Source organism: Hippocampus bargibanti, linkage group LG01, assembly GCF_051943395.1.
Source record: "Hippocampus bargibanti isolate YZ-2025 linkage group LG01, ASM5194339v1, whole genome shotgun sequence".
Taxonomy (NCBI): Eukaryota; Metazoa; Chordata; class Actinopteri; order Syngnathiformes; family Syngnathidae; genus Hippocampus; species Hippocampus bargibanti.
This window is the reverse complement of record NC_142734.1, coordinates 3,878,428-3,902,053: the sequence shown is the minus strand read 5'-3', so window position 1 is coordinate 3,902,053 and position 23,626 is coordinate 3,878,428. Positions and strand designations below refer to the sequence as shown.

Below are 23,626 nucleotides of genomic sequence, written 5' to 3'. Positions count from 1 at the left end.
CCCCCCACATTGCTTGAAGCAACTGGATAGATAAAAGCACTGAAACACAAACATTGTGATAAACAAATAGCAATTCATTCGTAGTGACCTAGACTCATCTGGAGATGTACAGTAAATTTTACACAAGCCACAATTCAAGTTGTATTTAAAGCACAGTGAAGTTATGGGAATCATGCCTGGGGATATAAATATGAATTGAACATCTCATCCAGGATGAAACTCACAAATTATGGCTTCAATAAGTCTGATAGTTTCTTTATTTTTATTAGTTTTTTCTTTTTTCGCTGCCAAATGGAGCTATTGCACATTCTTTCACGTGACACAAAGTACATTTACAACAAAGCCGAACCAGTGTAAAACTCAAGGTGGTCTTATATTTCTTTACATTCAAATAGTCTGTGACTTTACAAGTAGCAAACATACCAATGTTGTGTCCAACATCAGTGATTTGAATTACCTGCTTATTATGGTGCAGACGATGTGACATTCAAGTCAGGAACAATCCTTTTCACAGAAATATTTTGTCCTCGGTTGTTTGCTAGTGCAATTTTGCAGAACTTCCTCAAAAGTGGAACACATCTCAACAAACTCTTCACATTAACATGATGGCAGTTGGGGAAAAAAGAAATGAGAATGTGATTCAACCCTTTGTGACTCACATGCAGTGTTCACTTCACAGAAGCTCTGCCTCGTCATCTTCTGAACCTGAGGGACCCTGTCGAACTTCTTCATACCACTTATTGGTTAAAGTCTTCATCTGGATCCTTCCGTGCATCAGATCCTGATAAATACACATTATAAGTTAGGTCATGTGAACACGCACCGCATCCAATAACACGCTTTCAAATTTAAAAAGGTTTTTCAGTTATAGCAGGGAAAAAAAACGCAGTGCAGATGCTCTGAATATCCTCTAAAGCCTACACTCCGATTTACAAATGTGGCAACTTTATCTCGACTTAAAAGACGTCGTGGTTTCAATCTAGAAATTCTGAACACAAACAATCTTAAAACAAAAAGTGCAGCAGACAAAGCAAAGACAAGCGTATTGGCAGGGATGCATCTGGGAAACTTAAAACAGCGGTCCAAATTCGAAAATAGATGGGACCGATTTAACTATATTGCCGAAGTATACAAAACTGATTGAAATAAACCAAAATACATTCATCGGAGCAGGATATTTCTAAAGTGCAAACAAAAAACTATGATTTCACTAATATCAATTTCCCTAATAATAATAATAATAATACATTTCATTTTTAAGCGCCTTTCAAAACTCTCAGGGTCACATTACAGTCACAGGATCGTTTTTTCTGCGGGTGAAAAGTGGCAGCCACAGTGATACCTCGGCCCTGTAGGATACCATTAACCCTTGTTGGGACAGTGATTACTGCAGTATCAGGTTACAGGGTGCATGAAATTGTAGTTATGTCAATAAGCCAATAAAAATGGGTGATGAAACCTGTTTTAATATCAAAACTGTTTGCGACTGGGGGTTCTTTTTTACTTGAAAAATTTCATCTGGCATATGCAGAGTACTTTAATTGGCTTAAAGGATTGCCAGCAAAGTGGTTGAAGCGGCCTCCCATGTGACGAAGGATTTCAGTTTCTCTCTCTCTCGCCATTCCTTACCTCCTGGGTGAGCCTTCGGGTGAAGAAAGGGTTAAGGTACTTAGCGTCAAGCCACATGAAGCCCTTTAGATCCTGTCTCTGGTATATGTGAGCCTCATATTCCTCCTCTGTCAATTCTGAAAGATGCTCCGACTCAACAGTATTCCCCTGGCGGGAGCAAGAGAAGGATAGAGGTCAGATAAATAGCGAAAAATTAAAGAGCTTGAATGATTCGCCAGAGGGTGGAAATGATGATGCAAAGGAACCATTGGGATAGGGGGGAGGGGGGGCAAAACGACACAACTAGCGTTGAGGATTGAGAGTAAAGAGGGGGCAAAGGGCATTTTAGTTGTTGGGAGAAAGGCAAGGAGAACGGTCTCACTCCCTTTGAGGGCAGCATTTATATGAGCAAAACCTCAAATAACCAAACGCTGTGCAAACAATAATAAACACTCCCCAACTTACGAACATTCGAGTTACGAATAACGTTACATATGAACATTTTTGAGGGTATGTTCTTATGATAAGCTGTGTAGAGTATATGGGCGGGGAGGAAATCCCTCTTCCTAGTTGACGCAACAGGAGGACGCCATGCATAACAAGAAGTAATGGCTGCTGGCACGTAATTCAGTAATTACGTGGCAGCGGCTTCAGTAAAGGCTTACTGAAGACCCAAAGATATATGTCATCATACTACAGTTGGTGTGAATTTATTTTACGACAAACATACAAGCCATACAAAATACAGCACTGAAGCAACTTCCGAACAAATTCACCTAACGAACGGCCGCTCGGAACGTATCTCGTTCGTAAGGTAAAAAAATATAAAAACTGCATCAATGACTTTTAGCACTCATGAGGACTCATTAACTCATTCACTGCCAGACGTTGTGCAAAAATGTGTCCACTCTAGTGACAGGGCTTTTGTCATATTCACTCAAATTGCAGGACCCACAGAATATTGAGTTTTAGGACCACATAAACATTCAATACAGCGTTGTTAAACCTGATACTATTTTCTTTCATCAGATAAAAAGAGTTAATTCCTGAGTTATATGGGTCTGTAATTAGCTGAGCTTGAAATGCGGGCGGCTGTACAAAATACAATACATACATATTGATTTACATATAGCACTTTAACAAAGCGCTAACGTGGAAAAAGGTAAATTCCGCCCCCTCGTGGAAGGGAAAAAAACATTGCCAGAGGTCTGACCAGCGGTTTATCAGTATCCCCCGCAAGAAAAACTCAAACTCAAACAAATTCGGGAATGGCGCTTCACATCACCCTTTTCAATTGCTGAAAAAATTCGGGAATGGCAGCGGATGAGTTAACAAGGTGCCATTTCTTGTGTGGTTTAATTGTGTGATTGCAATGAAAGCGGTTTACATTGTGGAAATCTCATGCCTTTTGCACACCATCTCCAACCTTTTGATTTTTTTTTTCCCTCTCAAGAGAAACCCAACAGTCTGATGGCAGAGGACCAAGAGGATGGCCCAGCTTGTATCAATGCAAGACATGCGTGCGTTACCATTTTCTGCGTCTTGCTCAGATTGATGTCCTTCTTATTCTTGCGTCGCGACTGGCTATCTTCAATGTCCATGATGCGAATGAGTGGCATGGTCCCGCCCCCGAGGAAGAGGATAGTAAAGAGCACGATGATGATGGTGGTGGTGCCAATGAGTTGCCGCTTCTCGATTGGCTCCAGGCCAAGATGCAAGCTCAAAGCGTACGGGATTGCACCTCTCAAACCTAAAGGTGCAGAAATAATCATAAAAACAAAACCCCCGAAAATTGTAAAATCAAGAGGTCCTTCACTCATTCACTGCCAATTACAAATTTATTCGAGAATTGAAAATATGACATCGAGCGCCATTCCTGAATTTGTTCAGGTTTTGTTTTTTTCTTGCTTGGGTGCCGATAAAGCGCTGACCAGACCTCTACCAATGTTTTTTTTTTCCTTCCACAAGGGGCAGTATTGACCTTTTTCCCCATGTAAGCGCTTTTTTCCAGCTTCAGCTGTTGTTAAAGCGCTATATAAACCAATATGTATGTATTGCATTGTATTCTGTACAGCCGCCCTCATTTTAAGTTCATATAACTACAGACCCATATACAGTAATTTAGGAATCAAGTATTTTTTCTCTGATGAAAGAAGAGTTAAATAAACATTAACATTAATTGCTGAGTAAGTAACCTTAGACTCTCTTCTTTCAACGTCATATTTTTAATTTGTGAATAAATTCGGGAATGGCATTGGATGAGTTAAAACAGTGAAAGGAAGTGATTGCTTTGAGATTAGACACATAAAACTAGCCAATTTAATAGCGGAACAAAATATTGCCCCTCCTGAGTAGCAAACAACAAATTTCCATGAGGTCTCAACAATCAGATGGCTTGAAACCTCTCGAGGTGAAATACATCACCAGATTTTCGTGAAAACAAACGCTAGACCTTAATGACTCTGCAACCGAAATATCATACGCACACCGTGTTCTTTTTATCATTGTTGACAGTACCAACAATTTAAAGCATGACTTCCTGTTTTTTTTTTTTTTTTTTTTTTGGGGGGGGGGGGGGGGGGGCACAAATGTTGACTGTCTCCTCTCACCACTAAACCACATGATGAACATCATCTTGGGTGTGATCTTGTGATCTCTGCAAAAATTGAGGAGGAACGACAGAGGGAAGATGTTGACGGCACGGCCCAAAAGAACCAGCACCTACAAGGAGACGAAAGAGGAGTTTGTCCTCATGGTGATGAGAGACATAAGCCACGGCCACTGGACGTCAACGCAACAGAAGCACTTACGATGCACCAAATGACAAAGGATATTTCAAAGTTGTGAGGGAAGCTGAAGATGGATAGGCCGAGGAAAGCAAACACACACGTTTCTGGAAGGAAAAGAGAACCAACCGGTTTAATGGCGACAATTGTAATTGGTGATGGGGAAATGACGTTGGAAGGTAACTGACCGCACATAAAAGCCACGGTGCGGAGTGTCTGCTGCATTAGGATCTGGGTGACGGGAGAAAGGTTGTGATGGGTGTAGTGAGACATGACGATTCCCGCAAACAGGATGGACATAATTCCTGTGGAGGGAGTGGTCAAGACTCGCATGAGATATTACAAGCCTATGGGAGGGCAAGAAAAAGATAACCAATTGACCTTCGGATGGGGCACCTACCAGACAGTTTAATACCCTCTGCTAGACCGTAGGGAAGGTAAGCAAAGATGATCATCATCCCAAACTCTAGTGAGGGTGTCTTCCTCAAGTCAAAGTGTTTTAAGAACTGGTGTGCAAGTTAGGGAATAACCAATAAACCGATATTCACTCAGTGTATACCGTCAAGAAACAGAGCCATCCTAAGTGGATACAAGAGCGGAGATGAGTCCTGTCAGGGTCCCCAAGGCGGCAGAACCAAAGAACATTTTGAGGAAATAACCCACTGCCTGCAGAAATGTCTCCCAGCCTGATACTCTGCTCGTGTCTGAGCGGGAGAAGAAACCCTCAGCCGTACTGAAAAATACCAGACAGAATAAATAACATGTGGTGACCAAGACTAGTAATACCTTCGACAGGCTCTGGAGGGCAGACAAATCACACCTATCCGACTCTTCAAATGCTGCCAAACTCATTGAATGACTTAAATGGCAAATGTGTGGTGCATTGCCACAACGAAACACATACATTGACAATATCTGACAAAATTTATGGAAAGAAAAAAAATATGTGACGTGAGCACTTAGCACTTGGAATAGGAGGTTTCTGTCATACTTGGATATCAATAATCTATATTGGTAAAACAAAAAATGCTGAATTGAGTACGATTAGAAGACAAGTGAAAATGGACTCTTACTTTGTAAGGACGATCGAGACTGCATCGTTCAGGATGCTCTCGCCAAACACCAACATGTTCAGGACGGGGTCCACGTTGAGTGCGTTAAAGATGGCAATGGTTGCAACAGGGTCGACGGCAGAGATGAGTGAGCCAAAGGCAAAACTACAGTAACAAAAAGGGTCATTTTAAAGAGACAATAGTTAATCGGTAATGTTAAAAAAACACAAAATTAACTTATTCGCTGTCATTCCCGAATGTATTCGAGAATTGAAAACATGACGTGGAGCGCCATTCCCAAATTTGTTCGGTTTTGTTTTTTCCTTGCGGAGGGGGGTGTCGGTAAATTGCTGGTCAGACCTCCAGGCCCATATAACTTAAAAATGAACTCTTTTTTTCTGATTTCTCAGGTTTCTCACGCTGCATTGAATGTGTATGTACTCCTAAAACTCAATATTCTGTGGCTCCTGCAATTGGAGTGAAAATGACAAAAACCCTGGCAACGGGAGTAACCACATTTTTGCCCATTGCCAGGCAATGAAGAAACATCATTGAATTAATATTGAACAACAACAACAGAACATCAATGGTAGCAATGCTGCGTAAGAGCTCTTTGTATATACTTTTTTACTCTAGTATAATGATAATAAAGGCTGTTAAACAAGGCAAAGTCTCACCTATCTGTCATGGTCATCTTGTAGATCACATCTGCCTAAAGAAGTTACAAGAAAAATAAACAGGAAGGATGCACAACACTGAGCAATGTGAATGCCACACGCTTTATTTTGAATGAACATGGTCTCAGCATATTTACCTGACCAAGGAAGTAAATGCCTCCTCCGACGATGAAGGCCGAGATAGCCGTACCAATAACAGCAAACAGGGTGATGGAGCCAATGTTCTGGAAGAAGTTACCCTGAACACATAATGAAGGCAGACTTTTCGTCCAGTGCTTAGGCAACATTAGTCACAGCAATGCACTCACCAAATACTGCCAGGATGCCTGGGATCAATTTTTATAGAAATACAGTTTGCGATGTGAACTGTATGTGTGGCAAGTCAATTGTTGGTTTGCAAGTGACGATGTAAACAGAAAGCAAAAGAAAATGGAAGTAAATATTGACAGAATTCCACGGTGAAATACAAAGCCGACGCAACAACCACGACTTGCTGTTATCTTCTCACTATGAAACTACTTTGACAAGATTGTCACTCCCCACCCCACCTTGCTTCACGCACTTCAGCGGCATTGTGTAAATGAAGTCGTTGGGCAAGTCCTGAAAAACAAGCAACACAACAATCCAGTTGCATCATTTCAACGAGTCGGTTTCAAAAATCACGTTCTTGTTTGAAGGAGTCCACGGTGCCAAAAAAAGCTAGGGTACAGTACTCTAATACGGGGATCACAGCCAAGGGAAATTAAAATAGAGGAAAATGAAACAGATCAGCCGATTCACATTTATGAATGCAAGATCGCATATTAAATATCTGCTACATAATTATACAAATACAATTCATGATGTTTTTCACCAACTTTGGTCATCCCCCATGAGGTCTTATTCAAGTTAGTTCGTTTAGTATTATCAATCATAATTAAAATCATGGTATACTACAGGCCAACAGTCATTAACAAGCCCTATCATCATTTCCTTAATTAGAATAATAACTTATGAATTGGAATGACTCATCAGGTTGTTTGTAATTCCGCTTTCTCAATCTTTTTTTTCTCTCTGCATGTTTGCTTCCCGCACAATGCTGTTTGAGTGACAGCCAACCTTTGCCACCATAATTGATCACTTTTCCATCGCAAAGACTGCAAAGGGCTTTCCCCGGACGGATTTTTATGTTTGAATATGAAATCTGAAAGCTGGCATCCGTCGACTTGTTTTTCAAACCATGCCCAATTCCACCAATTCATTATCCCTCCATCCAGAGACGTCACCGTTCCACTATCTCTCTTCCATGACATCTTTATAATGTAAAAAGTCATGTGCTTTCCCAAGCGAGCAATCACACGGAACACGTGCACGTAAGCTTTTATCAAAACAAAATTGATATATTGTATATCTAACCTATACTGTCTATACTATTAACACATTAAATATACAAATACCAAAAATGCAATTATTATTATACTATTAACACATTAAATAGACAAGTACCAAAAATGCGATGATGTTTAGCGCAAGTTTACTGCCGAAAAGTGCGGGAAAGGAGCTGCCATATTTGTTTTCTCGCGTCATTGCTCACGTCTCGCGGTATTTTACTCCTGAGCGATCCCGATTGACAACGGAAGCAACCGACATTGACCAAAACACACGAAAGCATGCCGACTCAAGCACGACACATTCTGCTCATCCTATCTCCCTTCAAAACAAATGTTTTAGCTGTTGTATATGTAAGTAAAAGAACATTTATATGAAAATAGAAAATATTGCGGGAAAAAACTAGCGGAATTCGACTAAATAGTGGATATCTGGAATCCCTATGTATAGCCATATCCTTGATTTTGTTGTGCAACCTCTAAAGTTACACAAAACAATGGCGATGAAAGACAATATACTGTATATACAATCCATCCATCCATAATGCAAACCGCTTATCCTAATGAGTGTCGCATCGCAGGTGAGTGTTCCATTAACCCATCATGCGTGTTATTGGAATGTGGGGGGGAAAAAAAAAAAAAAAAAAAAATATCGCTTTTCCACATACGTAGTTTGTATTTTGATGTACAGTACTTTACCTTATGTAAAGAGTATCCAGATTCAAAGATGATTGGTGGCAGGAGCAAAAGGAAGAACATGTTGGGTCGGAACATTTCCTCCTCCTTTTGGAAAGCAAAAGAAGAGGAAAAGTCAAAATACAATACATAATGATTGATATAGGGCTTTAACAGCAGTGGAAGATGGAACAAAGCACTTAAAACGAACAGCTATCATATACAGGAAATAAAGCAGTCACAAAGATAGTAGAAAGCATCAAGTGCCCGAAGACGGCTGGGAGAGGCTCCAGCAGCCCCCAGGACCCTTATGAGGAATAAGCGGGACAGAAAATGGATGGATGGATAAATCCCAAAATCGGTCAACTTTTTGGATGTTACATCAATTGTATTTGTTGCATTCCCGAACTGCCTTAGTTCTGCACATTTGTCTGCGTACATACCCACAAAACGACGAAGGAAAGCATTCAAAGGCCTTCAGTTCAGATGTGCAACATCATCATGGGTGTGAAGAGAAATCAACCAAACGCAGTAGGACACCGCAATCTGACAGAAACCCAAGAACAACATCAGCCCGGGCCATGTACTACAACGTGCCCAAAACTTGGTGTCGAAGATGAAAACATTTAACTACCATCTGGCAATGTTTCTACTGCCGACTAGGATAATTGGAAACCGGAGCTGGTAGGGATGGACCGCTCATGGAAACTTTAGAATGATGATTCTGGCTCTTTTCAAACTTTAAAACATTCTCATCAAAGAAAAAAAAAACAATGAATGTGCACAGTGACGTGATGCAATGATGTTTTCCAAGTAACCTGAATGCGTAGCGAGGGTGTCGTCTATCATAAATAATGTTGCTGGTTTCAAACTATGAGCTGCGTGATGCTAATACACCACAGAAAATGAATTGAACACATGCTTCTTGTTCATACTGAATCCACCACAAATATTTTTTGTTCCTTTCTCCAGTGGCAACAATCATCCGTTGGCTTTAATACTTGGCTGTGGAATTTGGTGAAGAGAGAAGCTGAATGTTGGGGATAATTCGCTATTTGAACATCTTTAAACATGTATAGCGAATTACACCAACACTGAATCTGAACGGCAAGGGGAAAAAAGTGCCTTCGCTGACAGGATGTATGAGTATGTTTGCTTGTTGGTGACTGGCACGCGCACGCAGCAAATGCCAGTGAAGTCATGCATGAATTGAAACAGAATTACAGACAGACTCGAACACATGCTATAAAAAGATATGTGAACCTTCCCCGAAGAATAATCCACATACACAATTGCCTGTGACCTTGGCTTTGTGATCATTTCGTTGCGATAATGAAATCATTGTTGCATCTCAGCGAAATGGGCTAGTCTAGGTCAGGCGTGGGCTTCATCTGCCCGTGCATTGCCACACAGGCAGTGCACGACAGACCATGCGTTCTTGCATGAGCAAGTTTGCCGTGTATGCACTATGAACATGCACGCACACATAGGCTCGGAAGTGGATGTGATGCACATGCGTCATCTGCCAATGCATTACATCCACTCGGAGGTGAATGCAAAAACAGAGAAGCCGAGGAAGGCCCAGAGGAACAAACTGATCCGGAGAAATGTGCATAATTTCGGTTGGCGCAACTTAGACCCAATACAGTGAGTGCATTAGAGAAGCAAAAGAGGGAACGATCTATTTCTGGGTGGTGACTGACTGGACGTTTGTATCAGTTTTCTGTCAGAAAGATCGAAGAGGGCCGGTCCATATTTAGTCCATCTAGTCAACAATCTCTCCCTTTGTGTATCGGCAGCAGTCTTGACAGCTTGTTCGAGCCTTGGTGCCCCAATGACCCCACGAGCAGATGGAGGCGAACACAGTGAGCAGTCATCAGCTCCAGGCACAGCATAGCCACGACGAATAATCCTACTTTTTGATACCTGAGCAAAGCACACGTTGTGCGCGGTTATGTTTGAATCATTTCCTTGTTGGTTCGGTACCGGACTTACGCAAATGCTAAAATAACACTGCTTCGAGCTTTGGCACGGCGGGTAAAAATATTCTATTTCATCTAAAGCCACTTCACATTTCGTGCCATGGGTAATTAACAGCTCTTTCCAAGACCTATATGAAAATGTGTCCAACGAATGAAAAATCAGAATACAAATAAAAAAAAGAAGAGGAAACAATACAGTACAGTTGGAAATGGACCACGAATTATAGCCGCCCCCTTTCATCCATTTTTGTCATTTATTCAGGGCTCAAAACCCCGAGACAGCATGTCAACACAAATCTTCACTAGTCTAACTACAAGCTGTTTAAAAGTAGGTCAAGCATAGGAACTGCATACAGAGAAAGTGTGGTGGGGAGAGAAGAAGAGAGGGACAGAGATAGAGAAAGAGAGACAGTGAGAGAGAAAGAGAAAGAGAGAAAGAGAAAGAGAAAGAGAGAATGAGAGAGTGAGAGAGATGGAGACAGAAGAGAGATTTTAATTGATTTATCAGGTTAGTCAACCTTTCTAATATACTGTAGTTTCCGGTGGATAAGGGACACTCATAAGCCTGAATTTTCTTTAAAAGATGAGCCTGCGCCTTATACGCCGGAGTGCCTTATATGTAAAGTAATATTGAGCCAAAACAGGTCTCGCAACTTCAGTCCATTTTCCCCCCCGTAGAAGAATCAGTTCGAAACCCCAGGGTCTACTGTAACACCTTATAATGTGATGTGCCTTATATTTGGAAACGTTTTATATATTTATATAGTATATTTGGTAAACATTTTTCATTCATTGAAGGTGTGCCTTATACTGTAGTTTGGTGCGCCTTATAAAGGGAAAAAATTCGAAAATACACTATTCAGTGATGGTGCACCTAATACTCCGCTGGGCCTTATACAAAATATGGTAGTCAGACACAAAGATATAACTGTTCAAGTCCTTTTCCTCATGCCAGGACCACTTGAACGCGTTCCGAACACTGGTGTGTAAGGCATGTATGTCAGCTTGCCCGTTTATGTGTTTGAAGATTGAGAGACGACTCCATTGCATACTTCCTCACTCAGATGTAAGAAAAAAATAGCCTTTCAGAAATTTGTCTTAAGCTGCTGCCGGTCGGTACTTTGCCTTTCAGGCGAAGCGAAAGGTCAAACGTGAATATTAACATCTGAGACTGAGGATTATAGGTCATGTATGCAGAGTGGCTTGATTAGATTAGCCTTTATTAGTCTCACACTGGAGAAATTTACATTTCACAGCAGCAAAGTGATGATTGGAAGAGGGAAGGAAAAGAAGAAGTAAAAAAACAAAATACAGGAGCTGCTGTCAAGGCAGCCACTCTCGCAGCGCCATCTTGAAGTCAAAAGAACAAAAAAATAAATAAATAAATAACATGACAACAGTCCTAACCATACTTTTGCATGTATGCACAATTTAAATAGCAAAACAAAAAAATGTTTCTTGTGGAGGGACTAAGCACCCTACATAGTAAGTTATAATGTACAGTACTTATTCGAGTATAACCTAAAAAAGAACTCAAAGTTCGGGTGCGCGTTATAAACGAGGCCTGGGAAAAAAAATGCTCATATATACAGTAAAGTCTCGTTATATCGATATTCAAGGGAGTCCGAAAAAATATCGATATAACCGGGACTATCGATATATCCGACCCTGTTTGCATGTAATTTTCCCCGTGCGTGCATAGAAATAGTATCGATATAACCGGGACTATCGATATATCCGATATCGATATAACGAGACTTTACTGTATTTAATGCTTTATCCCTTCCAGGAGGGGGTAGCATTTCCATGGCTATTCTCGCCCTTCGGTTTCGATTCACGCGCAGTCCTTTTTGTTTTTAATATCCAGAGTTTTGATTTAGTGTTAATATTGTCATTCAGTGTTTACATTGTCGATAAATGATTTGCATCACAATGCTCGGTCTGAGCCGAGAAAAAGTGAAACACAATTTTATACCGATTTATACCAAAAATTAGGGGTGTGCGTTATACACGCGTGCGCGTTATACTCGAATAAATAAGGTATTTACCTTATTTTCCAGTGTGTAAGGTGCACTGGTGTATTTGGCGCACCCCCAATGAATGGTGTATTTTCAAACTTGTTCCACTATAAGGTGCATCTTTAATGAATGTAAAAGGTTTTTCAAATATAATATAGAAATAGATGAATGTTTTCCAATTAGAAAAGCACACCACATTATAAGGCGCTACAGTAGAGGCTGGGGTTGCGCACAACTTCTTCTACAAGGTGAAATGGAGTCTGTGGCTGGTGACAGTAGTTGCCAGACCTGTTGTGGCTCAATATGACTTCACATATAAGAGGCACCTGCATATACGGCGCAGGGTCATCTTTTGAAGAAAATCAAGGCTGGAAAATATGGGATTTAGATTTTCTTTCAACAATATGCACAATTTTATTTACTGCACCTCAAACAATATACAGTAAAGTCTCGTTATATCGATATCGGATATATCGATAGTCCCGGTTATATCGATACTATTTCGATGCACGCACGGAGAAAATTACATGCAAACAGGGTCGGATATATCGATAGTCCCGGTTATATCGATATTTTTTCGGACTCCCTTGAATATCGATATAACGAGACTTTACTGTAATTGTTTAAAAACGTAGTGAGAGGACTGTATATGATCAACCTTTCACCTATCACCAAAGGCTATGACGAATAACCTATTATGTAAATACATAACCATCACACTGTACAGATCAACATATTCAAATCTACTATAATCTTTCTCCATTTTACTCTGCTCTCGGTAGTCAGAACATCAATGCAAACTACGGTGTGCACCATCGATTTAAAAAACGGTTTTCATTTACGCATTATACGCTGCATAACATACAAGCTAAAATTCTGGTTGCTGTTGCGTTATGCATCCTCTAGATGGGGCTACGCTAAAGGGAATACAATGCAATTGTATTTCCATAGAGCTTTCACGACCTCTGGAGCTGTAAGAAAGCACTTTTGTCAGCTTTTGAGAAAAACAAATGCATTTAGGTGTGCCTTATAATGGAGAAAATATACTACATAAGAGGTAAAAATAATCAGAAAATATCGACCATTTGACCCTTGTTTGCGGGGACAAAATCCTTAGATTTAATCAGTAAGCTAATTAATTGGTTGGGCCCTAAAAATACACTTGAAAGGAAAAAAAATAAAAAGCAAATTACGATGAGGATAATAATTATGAGAATCTCATTTAAATAAGACTGTGCCCCAACAAAAAGATGTGAGTAAGGTGATAAATTGAGAGGAGACATTTTTGCTTAACTTTCCCCTGAGATTTGACTGTGACTGCACTTCATGAGCAAAAAGCGCCCTTAAACCACAATTAAAAATGCTCTGCCGGTGTTGGTCTCATTTCTTGGTGTGAAGAGAGTTCTAAAAAAAAGGGTGGTGGTGTCCTTTGAGGATGAAAACACACGACAATAATCACAGAGGAAACCCCGTCTGCCGATCACAAAGAGACTGCTAAACGAGGGTATGGGAGATTGTACTAGCTCATGTAGCTTGATATATGTGCTTTCACTGCTGTCAGAGATGAAGCATTATTCTCGTTTTTCTTTCTGAATAAGTTGATCCAGAATCCAAAGGAATCCAAAAAAAGATTTTTTTTAAATGCACAGAAGGGCAGGTAGTTTTTAGGAGAGGGCAAAGAAAGCAGATTGGTGGTGAAAGGCAAGGATGCAATGCTAGAATGCGTCTGCCTCGGGGGACTTGGAAAATGGGCCAATTTTGGAAACAAGCTTTCTAAGAGTGTGAGGAGTGAGGTGGGGGCGGGGGGGTCACAGCATTTCCAGGAGAAAGCCATTTCATAACCAAAGGCTGAACGGAGGCCTTTTTCACTTCAAGTCGTGTCGCGGTTCGAATCAGAGGATCCCAATAAGAAATGATTTTCAAACAATTCTAGGGGAGTGATGGACAGTGTACCGTGAGATCTGGAAGGAAACATGATTTCCCACAAGGCGAATATCAGCAAGATGGAGAGGCCAGTAGAACGTGCACAAGCATCCTCAACAATATCCCTTGAGGCCCCCTCCTCAATCCAACAACTAGCTACGGGAAGTGCAATATCTTGTTTTTTTTCCAATGTAGTTGACTTTTTTGCCATACAGAGTATTTCGACATAATTTTGGCTTTCGGGATGAAATCAGAATTTGGAGAACATTACGTTACATTGCTTGTCATCAGATTGGTATTTGTCCGTAAACTGAGGACTCCCTGTCCTAAAGTAAAGGTATGGTTAATTTAGGTTTGCGCAATTTTAGCACAAACAGGAGAGGGGTAAAAGGATGATATTCCAACGCTGTAGTCCAATGCATTTTATGACAAGAGCAATCAATCATTGAATTGTCAGGGGGGGAAAACACAAGCTAACTGCAACCAAAGATCATATTTCAGCCTATGGTCGCTAAACACAAGTGTTTTTTTACAATAAACATTGATTATACAATGTTAAACATCATGGTAGTTATTTGCTCTTTTTTGGGGGGTATTATTGTTTTAATATTAATATTAGTAGTAGTAGTATTAAGAGTATTATTATTATTAGTGGTATTATTATTTTTATTATTAGTAGTAGTAGTAGCGGTAGTAGTCGTAGTAACAGTAGTAGTAGTACTAGTACTATTACTATTACTAGTAGTAGGAGTACTCGTCTCAGTACTACTCGTACTACTAGTACTAGTAGCATTAAGTTTTACTAGTAGTACTACCAGTGGTACTAGTACTAGTATTAATTGTAGAACTACTGGTACTAGTACTGATATTTGTAGTACTAGTGGTACTAGTACTCGTAGGACCATGAGTACTAGTAGTACTTGTAATACTACTATTACTAGTACTGATAGTACTAGTAGTACTACTAGTACTACTAGTAGTACTATGAGTAGTACTATGAGTCATACTACTAGTAGTACTAGTACTACTAGTAGAAGTAGTAGCACTAGTACAGTGCACTCTACTACTGTGTACTGTGTAAAATGGATTATTATTATTCTATAGTTTCCTTGAACAAAAAAATGTACCTATCATTCAAAAGAGCAGCATGAGTAAATCATATTCCATAAGTGTAACTAGTACTGTACCATTGACATAGCTACTCTCTAGGCAAAAAGAAAGCAGAAATATTAGTTGTTCTTTGAGGTGGATAAAGAATATATTGTGTATTATATTATCTATGTGTTGTTAAATGTTCAGATGCTTAAAGGTTAACAACACTGACATAAAATTGCTAGATTGTCAGATTGTTAGCGCTTGCACTGCAAGAATTTCCATTGTGTTTACAAGCTAATAGTTTTGGGAGGTTCAGAACAGAGTTTCTGAGGAGAGAATGGTCTCAAAGGTCTCATGTTACTGGGGTCAATGGCTACACCGAACCTGAAGCGGCCCAAATGTGGGCGGGGGTGGGGGTGTTGCACACAATGACTCACTGTGTATACAAAACATTGACACAACCTGTCCCTTCCCTCTTTTCCGTGTATTTTTCTCTCTCTCTCTTCTTCATTCATTCATTCTTCACTCGATGGTAGAAAATTAGGAATGTTAATTAAAGGCTCCAAGTTGTAGAAGAAAGATAACGGTGGGGAGGGGGCACAGGAAAGGCTCCAAGGAAGAATGAGTGAGTAACAGTGTGAGTAGGTATCGAGCGGAAATCTACGCTTCATGACAAACACTAGAGACGAGAGAATATTGCAAGATGCAACTGCATGCAAAAACACAATTGCAAAGCCAATTACAACAAATCTGGGAAGTTGTGTTGAATAAAATTTGTAAATCACATTCAACAAAATGAATGCAGTACAATGACAAAATATTTCACGTTAAAACTGATATAAACGGTATTGTTTTAGCAAATAATCATTGACTTAAAAACCTGATCTCTACAATATGTTCTCAAAACATTGAGACGGGTGGCAAAAAAAAGGCAAAGAAAGTTGCGGAATGCTTCCCAAACATCCTTTGAAACATCGCACAAGTAAACCGGCTTACGCTGGAGCAGGTAGGTACCATGGTTGGGTAGAAAAGGAAAACTGAGTTGACAAGATCACCTCTTTGTGAGAAACTGTGTGATTAAAAATGGCCAGTGTTCACCCAACGTACCATTGATCCCTCAAAGCAGCACTGCATCAAAAACCAACATGTATGTGTAAAGTATAGGTTTTGGAGAAAAAGTGGGAGACGCCAGACTGGGATGGTTTGGGCATTTATTATTTATGTTGAACACAACTTCCCAACATCATTGGAATTGGTTTTGTATTTAAAAAAAAATTAAAATAATGGGGGAAAAAAAAAAAAAAGAGTCAAAATGTACCTTCCAGTTGGCCAATTCTTGGAACTCAATGATCTTAATAAATCCTCCCATTAGGATCCCTAAAAGAAACAGAGACAAGAGAAGAAAATAATATAAAATTTTAATGCATAAAAACATTTTTATCCAACCACAATAAAGATGAAGTATAAAATGGGCACGTCAAACAGGGTGCATGCTGCCTGTTTGTCACATGGTGAAGTCAAAGTGCAGTAACAATATTTGCCACTATAAAATACCAATGTTCCATAAAAACCATCAGAAAAATTCAGTAGCATACTGGGAGCTTTCATTAAAGGTTTTATTCCTAAAATTCAACAGGATGCATTAATATAAGCCATCATAACTTGATATTTATCAAAGGCTTCTTTAAAACACACATGAAAAAAATGGACTTATACATTGTAAATAGCACAGCCAACCATGTGTAGAGTAAATACAGTTCCATATACTGTGATACCTCAGTTAACGAACACTTTCGCTCGTGAACTTTTCTTTTAAATTTGCGAGTTATAGTCTTGGCTGACAAACTATTTTTCAGCGGACGAACCAAACCACACACCGCCACGGTGGTTGGCGGACTAGTTTTCGTCACCCCCTTTCTTTGGGTGCAGACGTGGTTTGTTATCGAGTGGAGTACTTTTTTCTATTATGGGACAGAAAAAGACCCCACCACAGACAGGCTAGTGTTAAGTCGAAGAAGACGTAAAAGAAAATTACGGTCGAGCAGAAGATCATCAAAAAACACGAACGAGGTGTGCGTTTGTGTGACTTAGCGTCCCAGTACCAGTACACTAAGTCTACCATTGCTACCATCCTTAAGAACAAGGAAGCTATTAAGGGTGCTTGTGTGAGTATTTCCGTGTTGTCTAAGCAACGGTCTCAGGCAATAGAAGAATTATTTCTGTTAATTTGGATTAGCGAAAAGCAGCTAGCAAGGCACAGTGTAAGTGAGGGTATTATCGCTGAGAAAGCACGGCAACTTCACTCGGCTATCATCAAGAGGAAACCACATCAACGACCACCACACAGGTAAATCAAACGACTTTATTATATAGTACAGTTTATTATTACATTACATTTATTATACACTAAAAAAAGCACATTTTGTGAGCTTTAAGCCTTATTAGGTAGAAAATTATGTTTTATGGGGACCTGGGAACGGATTATTCTCATTTTAATTGTTTATTATGGGAAATAAATGTTTAGAAGACAAACTGTTCGCCTTAAACACACTTTCTGGAAACCAAATAAGTTCGTAAGCTGAGGTATCACTATATTATATATGCTTTATACTGTATTTTTATACTTTGCACTATGTACAGTTGTTTTTATGAAACATTTTTGTGCAGTTGTACAGTTCAGTCTGCTCTCTTTTTTTGTACATGCAATACTTTGTTTTTTTTTTTTTTTCAACCACACCCCCACCTCTTACAATTTTGCTGCTGTCGATTGCAGATTTTCCCACTGTGGGACGATTAAAGGCTGTTTGATTCCAATCAAAAACATGATATGAACATTCAAGGTTTTAACATCAAAATTAGGACAGGATCAATCATATGACCTTGCCACACTTTTGATTTGCATGTAAACTTTAGTTTAGTGAAATACATTTCTCTATCCGAGTTTGGCGTTGATAATCATCTTGTGGAGGGAGCATGGGACACACAAAGCTGCTGTTGCCTTGACAACACACACACACACACACACAAAGGAAGCCACTTTTGTGTCTGTTATCAAGTCGGGTACACATAGATTGTCTTTCATAGCATTATGTGACCATATTTAGGATTTCAGAATTACCTGTGGATAAAACTGCAAAGCTTGTTGGAAAAAAGAACGAGCGCCTTGTCAAAGGCCTTATCCGATTTTGTTCGCAACGCAACAAAAAGTGTGTGTATATGTATATATATATGTATATATATATATATATATATATATATACATACAGTAAAGTCTCGTTATATCGATATTCAAGGGAGTCCGAAAAAATATCGATATAACCGGGACTATCGATATATCTGACCCTGTTTGCATGTAATTTTCTCCGTGCGTGCATAGAAATAGTATCGATATAACCGGGATTATCGATATATCCGATATCGATATAACGAGACTTTACTGTATATATATATATTTTTTTACTGGTTTATGAGGTTTGTCAACCTTTCTAATGTCGTCAAAAAGATATATCTGTTCAAAGTCCTTTTCGTCACGCCATGACCACTTGAACGTGTCGTGTGTAACGCACACACGTATGTATGGCAGATTGACCGTTTATGTGTTCAATGATTAATCTGCCTTTTGTGCGCACAAGTGCACTTTTTGTGGTTTCCATTCTCACTGAAACTTTGTAACGTCTTCAGATATCGTGAGGCCATGAGAATACAAAGTGTAGCAATTTCAGTTTGATTCTGATAGGCTACATTGTCAGGTTCATGACCCAGTGCAGAACCTGACAAAGATCTGTAAGAGAGCTCCGCAAGAATAAGATAAAAGGGAAACTATAAGTGTAAGCATCAAACTATTTAGAGTTACAGATCTACAGGCTTGGTTGATGGATTGGGATAGCGAGAAGCAAAGCAGACAATTAGTGGATGAGAGAGAAAAGATAAGGAAGGAAGAGCAGTGTCTCCTTGATTTGTTCGCACATTGTTATCTCTCTTCAGCAGAGTCCTGCTCCAAACACTCCGACATCTCAATGCAATTGATGGTGGTGGGGGTCAAAAAAGGAAAAGACCTTTTGAGCAGAGACGGATATATCCTAGAGTTTGAGGGAGTGCAAATTATCAAATTATACAGGCGGCAGAAAAAGGGCGATTGGATTTATAAATTGCACACGGTACCTGTCAACACCTCAGATGGCACGTTTTGCTATTGGCAACTTATTAAAACTTAGTCAAGGTCTCAATAGTACATGTAATCTCAACTGTGCCTCAAATTTGCCTGCAAAACCCATCCATCTTCTCACTGCCAGACGATGGGCAAAAATGTCTCCACTCCAGTGCCAAGGTTTTTAATAATAATAATAATAATAATAATAATAATAATAATAATAATAATAATAATAATACATTTCATTTTTAAGCCCGTTTCAAAACTCTCAAGGTTTTTGTCATTTTCATTCAAATTGTGGGACCCACAAAATACTGAGTTTTAGGACTACATAAACATTCAATGCAGAGTTAATTCCTAATTTATATGGGTCTGGATTTATCTGAGCTTGAAATAGGGGTGGCTGTAAAAATACAATACAATACATACAAATTGATTCATATCGCGCATGAACAACAACTGAAGCTGTAACAACGCGCTAACATGAACAAAAGTCAAATGCTGTCCCCTCGTGGAAGGGAAAACATTGTCAGAGGTGTCACCAGCGCTTCATCGGCACCGCACTCCGCAAGAAAAAACCAAAACCCGAATACATTCGGAAATGGCAGCGAATGAGTTAAAGAATGAGATTTTAATATGTGTGATATACTTCCTCAAACATTTTTAAACCAAGTAAAAATACTAGCATATTCGCTAAAGTAGCTTGGCGAGCTATTAGCAAGATAGCTAGTTTTCTTTCTAGTTGAGTTACTTTCGGGTTGAGTGAACGCCGGCGCGTGTGGCTGCCGCTGTTCACCCACAGAAAAACTGATCTTGTGACTGTAAAGTGACCTTGAGAGTTTTGAAAGGCGCTGAGAAATCAAATGTGTTATTATTATTGTTTACCATTAAATTTAAGTTTGTGTGGCTTTGCCAAGTGGCACCTTGTGTTTTCACCTTCAAACATATTTGAAAACAGGACAAGTGAGAAAAGATTTTGACAAATTAAACTCACCTAGGGACACAACGGCAACACTCTCGGGAAGAAAATGTAGCTTGAACTTGATAAGTAGATGAACTAAGACAATGCAGATACCTGGAGTGACAAGAATGAACAAAGAGCACAGATTGAGTATGAATATGCTCCTCACAGAGATGACGATAAAACATAAACAGACTCAATTATTTTTATGAAATAAATATTAGTCAACAGGTTTGATATCATCGACTCGCCAATACATACCAGCGGGTTGACATTTTGTCAATTAGTCTCCTGAGTGTTTCAAACTGGTCACATATTTGCCAAGAGGGAGAAGTTGTTGCCTGTCCGGATTCGCCACTCACAGGGCAGCCACACCCGAATGTAAGGGTGTCAAACTCCTATTTTGCCATGGGCCACATTGTAGTTACAGTTTACTCTCGAGTTAGGGCCAAAATCCACTTTCTTGATCAAATCATACCCAAGTAATCCATTAAGTGCATACAATTGTATCTGTACATTTCAGAGATGATAATATCCATGACTAACTGGATTCCACAATCTTCTTGACCTTGTATGCTGTAAGTGAGTACCGAACATCCCGTTTGGTCTATGTTTTTTGTTGATGAAATTGAACACAATGAAAGGCAACCTACCAATAACAAGAAGGCTAAAGAAAATGGTCAACCCATTGGACTGTTCTTCTTCTTGAGCCTGGACGCCCGTTTGCACGGGCAGAATGGCCTTGGGATTTGGAGGTGGTGGGATTGTTGGCTTGATTGATGATGATGTGAAGTGGATGGACTCATTTGCGTGGTTGTCTGTGATGTTAGTCTTGCTGCAAGGAGAAAGGCAGATCGGTTTGAGTGGAGTAACAAGTACAGTACAAGTACAAGTACAGTAACAAGCTGTTTTACTGATTACTCAAGAGTAATTTCCATGCAACATAATTTCTTCATTTCCTTGAGGATTTTTGGTAATCAGAGACAGTACTTTGACTACATTGCACTCGGGCACAATTCAATTGCCACTTACTGTATATTTTTTATCTATGGGTATTTATTACTGCTTGTGCACTCAGACAGACGTGTTTCACATCACTCTTTCACCAATCTGTTTGATTGTTGATAACTCAATTTCTGTACAAATTCATAAAAATGAAGATTCCAATTAAACAATGCAAAATCCATTTTTGTATTCAGATTCGGTTTTTCAATGCACTTGTTCAAGATTAGCGATTAAAATTCAAATATATATTTTTTATGATTCAGTTTCTGGTGGCACATATTTTACCCCAGCAATGACATCCTGTATTGACACACGTTCGTAGCCTTCTTAGAGTGGTTTCGTCCATCCAGTATTGTTTTTTAGCAACGACTTAACGTTCAAACCTGACAGTCGCTGTGTCTTCGGATCGGTCGAGTAAATTGTGACCCTCTTCGGTGTCATGTTTGGTTGATGAAAGCCGGTGGTCAGAAAGAGCCAAATCCTTTTGGAAAACGTCCCTTCCCTTGTTATCTCGCTCTAACACATGCAAAGTCTTTACTGCCTCTGTTTGCACTGACAAGCAGCGGTAAACAAACAAAACTAATAACAACAACAGAACGTAAACTCTAGTGTTTGCCATTGTTTAAAAACACGAGTTCTGAACGACAAACGACGGTGTATCCTTAAAAAGTCGAGCATTTTCATGTCGACGCAGCCATACCCGTTTCCACATCAACATTTCACTTCCGGATTTTCTGGGAGTCGTAGTTCTACGTATATACGCATGCGCAGCAAATCCTGAACAGTGTGGTTTAATTCGCACTTCTTTCGTAAAATTTAGATTTAGTGTGTTTATATATTAATTAGTGGTTACCTTGAGTGTATATGAGTTTTTTTAATTAAAAAATATGCTTCACTTGGTATTTTTTTTTGTGCTGACTGAGTCAATTTCCCAACAGCCATTGTTACGGAGCAGGTTGTCAGGTGCTGTCCAAGTGTATAATTTAATAAATTGATGCTTAATGATGGCGGATAGCGGCATTTAAGAACCCAGCTACCAAATGGAATTGGAAACTTTTCGCAAAAGAAGGTTGTGAAGCAAAACGGAGAGACGTCTTAAAATACAGTCATCGCGTTTGGCGGCTTGCTTTCAATATTAACTCGAGAGCCATGTGATTCATATGTGAAATCGCGTGAGCCGTCCCCGCAGGCAATCAGGAAAAATTAAAATATATTAATTAGCGTGTCTGTTTCAATGCGAATGCACGCCCCCAGATCCCCCCCACCCCACCCTCTCCTCCCTGTACGGAGGAAAGGCACGTTGCAGTGGTGTTCGGCGTCTACGCCCACTGAGGTGCCGCTGCTCATTTTCCTGCGGGAAACACTCATCACGGCACGGCAAGCAAGGACCAAGGCAGACAGGGTGGCCGACTTTGAGGGAAAGAGCAGGCGCGGAGGAGTTCAATCAGCGACGCTCATCGTGACAAATGATGGCCCAGCACTGAAAAACCACAAGGCCGCCGGGTTGCTTCGCTCTGTCAACGCTAAAGCCCGTTGTTGTTGTGTGCTTCTGTGCGCGAATGTGAGTGCTCACATTTGTCATGTGTGTATGTGCGTTTATGATTTCCACCTCGGACTTTAGCCGCCATTAGAGTCGAAGCCACCCCATGCCAGGAATGGAATTCGTATGACTGGACTGATTACCGGAGGACCGCTCTTGTCAACCTGCCGAGGAAATAGTCGTGAGCTTTTGGTCGCCCGCTGCTGCAGACAGCGACACCACTACACCGCTTGGATCGTTAAAAGCATACACAGTCCGAACCTTCCAGCACCTGGACACATCGGAAACGCTCTGTCGGCTGGCTGTGTATAGATAACGCAAACGTGCCACCGTGTGCTTCTTGCTGCCTGTATAATGCCGACACATTTGCGTTTCCGGAGAAGGTCATACCTTGGGCTTTTATTCCTTTTTTCGCTCTCAACGTCGGCATTGTATTTCATCTACTCCGCTCCAGGTATCGGTAAGTCACATGAAACGTTTTTTATCTGTCATTATCTTGTGTGAGATCGGTTGGTTAAATCATGTGTGACAGCCTTTGGGAGTGGAGACATGCGCCTATATGGGCTGAGCCTCATCAGCTCCCAATCTCTCGACGATGATGATTCCCAACTGGATGGAGCTCAATTCCATTATGATCATGATGATACTGATAAAGCATCGTAATGCATAGCTCACTGTGATTAATAGAACTACTGGCTACTGTAATCCGGCTCAAATTAGCACGCTTCAATTTTGGCTTCAATTGTGAGGCCCTCTAAAACAGTCCATTTCGACCATGTGTGTATTC

General features: G+C 40.1%; 2 protein-coding genes across 5 annotated transcripts in view; one reads left to right on the top strand and one right to left on the bottom strand.

Moving 5' to 3' along the window:
* Positions 1-207: 207 nt before the first annotated feature.
* On the bottom strand, positions 208-23,322 carry slc9a8 (solute carrier family 9 member 8). 4 transcript variants are annotated; one of them, XM_088990833.1, is made up of 16 exons: positions 23,230-23,322; positions 20,948-21,129; positions 20,328-20,408; positions 16,502-16,560; positions 8,190-8,273; positions 6,261-6,362; positions 6,124-6,158; positions 5,468-5,611; positions 4,986-5,127; positions 4,795-4,900; positions 4,583-4,699; positions 4,419-4,501; positions 4,218-4,329; positions 3,138-3,358; positions 1,630-1,776; positions 208-781 (listed from the first exon to the last, which is right to left on the bottom strand). In XM_088990833.1, the coding sequence occupies exons 1-16, from the start codon at positions 23,277-23,279 to the stop codon at positions 674-676; spliced, it is 1,773 nt and encodes a 590-aa protein (XP_088846959.1). In that variant the 5' UTR covers positions 23,280-23,322; the 3' UTR covers positions 208-673. The 4 variants fall into 4 exon arrangements, with proteins under 4 accessions (XP_088846959.1, XP_088846941.1, XP_088846968.1 ...); XM_088990815.1 differs by lacking the exon at positions 23,230-23,322 and adding an exon at positions 21,683-22,028; XM_088990842.1 differs by lacking the exon at positions 23,230-23,322 and adding an exon at positions 21,585-21,716.
* Positions 22,591-23,626, top strand: part of b4galt5 (beta-1,4-galactosyltransferase 5) — a 45,286-nt gene continuing 44,250 nt past the window's right edge. Inside the window, exon 1 of the mRNA XM_088990863.1 lies at positions 22,591-23,299. Coding sequence (XP_088846989.1) covers positions 23,194-23,299 — 106 coding nt within the window. The 5' untranslated portion in view covers positions 22,591-23,193. The remainder of the gene's footprint in view (positions 23,300-23,626) is intronic.